At 35.9% G+C, this 7,268-nt stretch overlaps 1 protein-coding gene across 1 annotated transcript; it reads left to right on the top strand.

The window, feature by feature from the left end:
* Window positions 1-245: 245 nt before the first annotated feature.
* On the top strand, window positions 246-2,124 carry LOC133858013 (aspartic proteinase nepenthesin-1). The gene is made up of 2 exons (XM_062293422.1): window positions 246-449; window positions 698-2,124. Exons 1-2 carry the CDS (start codon window positions 284-286, stop codon window positions 1,993-1,995), a joined length of 1,464 nt encoding a protein of 487 aa, XP_062149406.1. The 5' UTR covers window positions 246-283; the 3' UTR covers window positions 1,996-2,124.
* Window positions 2,125-7,268: the final 5,144 nt, after the last annotated feature.

Below are 7,268 nucleotides of genomic sequence, written 5' to 3'. Positions count from 1 at the left end.
GTTTTTTCTTTTATTCTTTTCAAGTGATAAAGTATAAAAAGTTACTTAAAACACCATATATATATATACATCACCGGTATAAAATAAGTGGGAAGAGTAATATTAGTCTATAAATTTCGATTTAAAAAAAGAAAGAGAATTATATATATCAACGAAAATTAAACTTGACGTATATGCAATGCATTCATATAAAGTGTGACATTCATGAATTGAAACACATTATCACTTTACATGATTGTTGTCATATTATATAATCTTCCACGAAGGAAATAATAGCGTGCGAATGACTCCCAGTCCCACTCCCACTCCCACTCCCCCTCTCACAAAATATTTGCTTTTTCCTTTGCCCTCATTTTCCTCAACTACCACGCAACACCCGGCATTAGCTTCCACACTATCTCAACCTCCTCGATCTGATGAAGTTGGGACGTCACGACTCTGTTTTCAGTGTAACGGGAAATACTTCCTCTCTCTAATCCCTCCTCCACCTGCTGTTCTTCAAAACTTCAATTCGTTTCAATATCATCTCCTTCCTTTTTGGACGGAAATTCGTTGCATTATATAACATTTAAAACCATTTCCTCATATATAATCCCACAACTTTCTCTCCCTCCTATTCCAATACACTCGATCATGGCTTCCTTATATTCTTTATCTTCATTGATATTTTTTTTACTCTTATTTTTTGTTTTTCCAGCATCTTCTACGTCAAGAAGAGTTCTTGACCACCAGAAACAGCAAACTGGATTCCACGTCACACTCCACCATGTCGATTCCGGCAAAAATCTTACCAAGTTTGAACGTATCCAGCGGGGAATCAAGCGCGGGCAACACAGGCTGCAAAGGCTTAGTGCAATGGCCTTGGCAGCCTCCTCAGACAATTCCCAGGTTGAAGCCCCAGTACATGCAGGCACCGGCGAGTTTCTGATGAACTTAGCTATCGGGACACCGCCGGAGACCTTCTCAGCCATCATCGACACCGGCAGTGATTTAATATGGACTCAATGCAAGCCTTGTACGCAGTGTTATGACCAGCCCACGCCAATCTTCGATCCGAAAAAGTCATCCTCTTTCTCTAAGATATCATGTAAAAGCCAGCTATGCGATGCACTACCCGCGTCAACATGCGGCGCTGATGGTTGCTTGTATTTGTATCAGTACGGTGACTACTCTATGACAGAAGGTGTGATGGCGACTGAAACCTTCACGTTCGGGGACTCCGATGATCAGAAAAAGGTTTCCGTTCCCAAAATTGGGTTTGGTTGCGGAAACGACAACGAGGGAGATGGGTTCAACCAAGGTGCCGGCCTGGTCGGGCTCGGGCGTGGACCATTATCGCTGGTTTCCCAACTCAAGGAACCAAAATTCTCTTATTGCTTAACCTCCATTGATAACGCCAAAACCAGCTCGCTTTTGTTGGGATCTCTAGGAAGCGAGATCAATGGCACACAGAAGGCAACCAAAAGCACCACCCCTTTGATAAAAAACCCATCTCAGCCATCTTTCTATTATCTTTCTCTTGAAGGGATCTCCGTTGGAAAGACGCGCTTGCCCATCGAAAAGTCCACATTTGAGCTCCAAGATGATGGCAGTGGTGGCGTAATCATAGATTCTGGGACGACCATTACTTACATTGATGGCAATGCGTTCGATTCGCTCAAAAAAGAATTCATTTCGCAAGTGAAACTTGATGTGGACGATTCAGGTTCCTCCGGGCTTGACCTCTGCTTTAGCATACCAACCGGCAAAACTGACGTGGAGGTTCCGAAGCTGGTTTTCCATTTTAATGGTGCTGATTTGGATTTGCCGGGAGAAAACTATATGGTGGCCGATTCAAGCAGCGGATTGCTTTGCTTGGCTATGGGGAGCTCTGGGAGCTCGGGCATGTCCATCTTTGGGAATATTCAGCAGCAGAACTTTTTGGTGATCCATGATCTTGTGAAGGAGACCTTATCATTCATTCCTACGCAATGTGATGGACTTTCACTTAATTGATCGCGCTGTATCTGTTGTGTCTTCGATCATTTGTTTGTTGTGTCATGTGTGCACGCTCGCTCTCATTATATATTTTTCTTCCTACGTACGTAGCCTGCTTTAATAAAGTGAACATTTTCCTTGTTAAAATTAATGTAGCATCGCATGCAATAGATCGATCTAGCTAGATATATAACGTGAGACTCATGTAGTGGAACTTACCGCATGGAATTACTCCATATCACTAAGACTTTGTACAACAATTACATAATTATTGTGCAAGAATCATTTTTCTATATATAGAAGTCACGTATCCTTTGAAATTAAAAGATCGAATTATTATGATTTGATTTCAATATGAGAGCCCATTCTATAAGGATGGGCTGTAAAAATGATGCTTTACAGCTTCCAATAAGAAGTTGACACATCATTTAAAAAGACTAACATACAATACAGATCAAAGCACCGAATCATGGAAAACCTCCGTTTTCCTTTCAAGAGCTCAACTGGCTTTAAAAAACCACCACTTCCTCAACCCCAGGCCGTCACCGGATTCCACCGAAGGTCACCACCATCATGGATGCAGTTCTGCCGTCAAAGGAGAAACCTGGCAGTGCTTTCCAATTTTCAGTCGCCCACAGTAATGCGAAACCTCAGATTTTCGTCAAATAGAAAACGCAGACGATATCCACAATTCCATACCCATAGCCAAACACGTTTACCTTTAAATTCTTCATCTCTCTCAGTCGAGCATTTATCGTTTTTGGCAAAATTTTGCGCCGGAATGTGGAGCGGCCAGATCTTCCACCCTAAAATCAACAATAGAAGAACAACCCAACCAAACAAGAAAACCAATCTAAGATTTCTCACCCCATTCGGTCATCTCTAAGTAACAGGTGAAGCATCAAACTCTCCCAAATCAGCCATCCTACAATCAACCATGAACCCCATCTCAACAACAATAATCAACAAACCAATGAAAACCCAATCAACAAAACTCATAGAAAACCCAATCGAAACAATCAAAGGGGAAATCCATCAGGATCATCAGGGTTTTCTCTGTGCTTCATTTGGATACTGAATATCCAAGTTTTCTTTTTCTATTAAATCTATAGAAGCAGGTTTTTCATGTGTATTGAACCCAGAATCATCAGAGTTCGATTCTTCATTTACCACAGATTGTACCAATCTGTTCACATAATCATTTGCTAAACGGTGATATTCCGGTGGCGTCGTTCGGCTGGGAGAGATGGGGTGGTATACAGTTGGTTCACGGGGGCCTAGGGTTAGAAGGAAAATAGAAATAAGAAAAGTAATAATCCGGTGTATTAGGCTATAGTATATTTAGTGCCTTTTAAATGATGTGTCAAATTTTTATTGAATGCTGTAAAACACCACTTTTACAGATGGTCCGAATAGAAGGTATTCTCTTTCAATATATATTGAATAATTTGTGGGAGAGGAAAGTACTGCTTCTACAAATATATATATATATATATATATATATATATATATATATATATATATATATATATATATATATATATATATATATATATATATATATATATAGATTAAATTGCGTCCTGAATTCTTGCAAAGAGGTAAAGAGCTTTGAATCTCTTTCTTGATCACCTAAATGTGATCAAGAAGCATACAAGCAATCACATCAAAATGTGACAATTTTGCATCCGATTTAGTCATCTTTTTTTCCTTTTCTTTTCTGAACAACTTTTCTGATCAGCAGTCTTTCTTTCTTTTCTATATATATATATAAAATATTTTTTTTAAGTTCTAAATAACTTAAAATTTCTGATATGCTTTCACTTCTAGAATAACTTTAATTAATTAATTAACATGACTTCCCATCTCAATATGATATTATACAAAATATATCTAAAACATTTCCATCGGCTGTAATTAATTTGTTGGTTAGAAAATGACAATTTACCCCCAATCTAGTTTACAACCTCGTTTGGTTTGTGGAATGACTATTTCCTTAGAAAAATGAATAGCTCTTCTTAAGAATAGAAGGTGGCGGAATGAAATGACTATTCCTACTCTTTAGTTTGGTAAGAATTCATATATTTTAATTGGAATCCAATCAAAATTACTAAAAAACCCTACATTTTAAAAAAATAAAAAATAAAAGAAAGTCAAATTATTAAAAAAAAAAAAAAAAACCATGAGTGGCCACAACTACCCCCGTAGTGGTCTTCGGGGGTGGCCGAAGCCAATCCGGGGCCACCCCCATGAGAATCGGGGGTAGCCTATGCCACCCCCAAAAGTGCCGGGGGTGGTCGCACTACCCCCGGAACGCCTCAGGGGTCCACCATGAGGTGTTCCGGGGGTGGTACGACCCCGGCTCCATATATTGGCTGGTGCCTTTACTCGAAGGAATAGTTATTCCTCTCATTTTTTAGAGGAATACCAATTCCTCTTCGTAAAGGAATATATATTCCAATGTGAATAACTATTCCAAAGAATAAACCTCTACCAAACAAAAGAATGGAATAGTCCCTTACCAAACAAAAGAATGGAATAGCCATTCTATTCTAGAGGTCTATTCCACGAACCAAATGGGGCCTACACTTTCTATTAAAAAACAAATTGTTCACCTTCTATTGTCCATCATATATACTTTGGCATTACGGATAAGTAATTACAGCATAATCAACCACCATAAACAATACACCAAAATGAAGTGATAGTAAACTTAGGGAATTGTAAAACCTCAAATAAAAACACATGCAAGCATTACCAAAAAACAAAAAAAAAAATTCGTACAACGAGAATCTGCGACAAAGTAATTTTCGTGACTAAGTCATTTTTGTGATGAAAATTGCATGTCGTTGCTACTGGTCGAACTCGACCACTGTTTGCGATGGAAAACTTTCATTGCAAAAAAGCATTGCAAATAGGAGTAATCCTATACGTACATATACATAGTACTTTTATCTTTGTAAAGATGATATTGCTTTTATAATTATCATTATATCAAAATTTAATAGTAATTCATCTAAAATCGAATAGGGGAGTACATGCGGATGCGTTATTTACAATATTCGCACCCGCATATGCAAAATGCAAATATCACGTTTAGATTTACATATCTACGTCATTTTTTTTACTATCCGCATCCGCGCGTTTATTGCGGTTATTAAATGCGGTTTCTATCCTCTATCCACAAATAGGGAATAAGCCTATTTTAAACGGTTTTAAAAATAATTTAACCGATTTTTAGTCTTTTAGGCTTATTTTGAAAATATAATGTAACACCGAAAAATATGTAGAACCGACAAAAAAAGGGGATGATGGATACAATTTCAAAATATTCATAGTAATCAATGCTTACAAGAAACACTCAAATGTTTTTTAATCTATAATTCAATGAGCACTATAATTAAGGCAGCAAACATAAAAAACCATAAATTACAAATCCAACATAAAAAATTAATATTACAAATTCATATCATAGAAAACATAATTTTTCAAAGTATAACACATATATCCATAAGTGAATGTTGATGGTGTTGTGCATGTTGTGTTTAGTATTTGAACTATAATATATATTAAAATATATCTTATATATAAAGGATATGTAGATGCAGTTAATAACCGCATCCACATACCCTTTAAACCATTATTCGCATTCGCATGTGCGGATAGCAAATAATAGATAGCGATAAGTGCAGATAGCACATAGTAGCTAGCGAATAGGTGCGGATAGTGGATATGGCCGATTAATATCCACCCGCATGTATACCCCTAAAATTCAATAGTAATCTTCAAAGCCACTCGTCTTTGAGAAGATAAAAAGAAAAATAAAAGTCCTACGTATAGCATTACTCTCTAACTAGTTAAGTGAAAACACATCCTGCCATAACAAATAAGGCGGGAAGATAAATTAGCGAAAATATTTTTTTTTTCCTATTTTTTAGTGAAGACATCATTTCTAAAAACTTGACAATATTTTTATTTTGTAAATATATGTTCGCGATGAAAATGTAAATAAATTTTTCTGTTATATATTAGCAGCAACATACAACACGTTGTCCCTATGTCAGTGGTGACGAAATGTCATTGCTGATAATTGTCGCTAATGCAGCCTAGAAAAAATATTTTCTATTCGCGATGATCATAAAGTAGTCATTGATATGTCGTCACTAATATTGAGGCAAAAAAAATTTCACACGTGTTGACACTAGAATGTTACTATGGACGAGAATTTATTATTAGCGATGACAAGTGTCGTCATTGATATGAACATGTCAGTGATGACATTTGTGTCGTCTTTGATGTTGTCGTAACATTAAGAAAAAAGAAATGGGTAATTACATTTTCTTTCCATGAACTATCAGTTTCTGTCAATATGTCCCATGAACTAACACTCTCACCACCTGATCGCATCAAACTACCATTTACTTACCAAAATCCTTATTCGATCTGTTAGGAAATTTTGTTAAATTGGATGGAATACTTAAACGCTAAAACTCGTTAAAAGACAGAAATACCTACAAATAAAAAAATATCAATATTAAAAACTTTAACAAAGCTAATTAAAAAAAAAAAAAAGCAATTTAAAAGCATTTTTTTTAAGTTCTAAATAAATCTTAAATTTTTTGATATGCTTTCAATTCTATAGTAACTTTAACTAAGATGACTTCCCATCTCAATATGATATTATACTTTATCTAAAACATTTCCATCAGAAATTAATAGGTCGTGATTAATTTGTTGGTTAGAAGATGACAATTTACCAAATCTAACACTTTCTATATTGTCCATCATAAAATCAAGTAACTACAGTACATATAATCAACCACCACAAACAATACAAGAAAATGAAGTGATAGTAACCTCACGAGTAAAAGCATAAGCATTACAAAAAAAGAACAAAGTGTTTTTTACAACGAGAATCTGCGACGAAGTAATTTTCGTGACTAAAAGTGATTTTTGTGATGAAATTGCATGTCGTCAGTTATGGTCAAACTCTACCACTTTTTGCGATGGAAAAACTTTCATTGCAAAAAAATGGTTGCAAATAGAAGTAATATTATACGTACGACTTTTATAAATTTGTGCAAGAGATATGTGCCACATGCGGCATGCCGCATAATACAAAAAGAAATAAATCATAAGTGTATATATGCAATAAAAATGATGTAGACAAAAGATGGACTAATACAATAGTCTTGTATGTAGAGTTACCAAAATAACATAGGTGAATATATGAGTCCACATTTCTCAGTAATTATAATAGACACTGGTTTTATCGTATGTATGCTAATGAG

The sequence above is a fragment of the Alnus glutinosa genome, chromosome 14, assembly GCF_958979055.1.
Source record: "Alnus glutinosa chromosome 14, dhAlnGlut1.1, whole genome shotgun sequence".
NCBI lineage: Eukaryota > Viridiplantae > Streptophyta > Magnoliopsida > Fagales > Betulaceae > Alnus > Alnus glutinosa.
This window is presented reverse-complemented; position numbering and strand designations above follow the sequence as displayed.

Bases quoted from the DNA above. Each gene is read 5' to 3' on its own strand.
- LOC133858013 (XM_062293422.1), top strand. From the start codon at position 284: ATGACTCCCAGTCCCACTCCCACTCCCACTCCCCCTCTCACAAAATAT. The intron at 450-697 runs GTAACGGGAAAT...TTGTTTTTCCAG, and splicing joins GTCACGACTCTGTTTTCAGT to CATCTTCTACGTCAAGAAGA.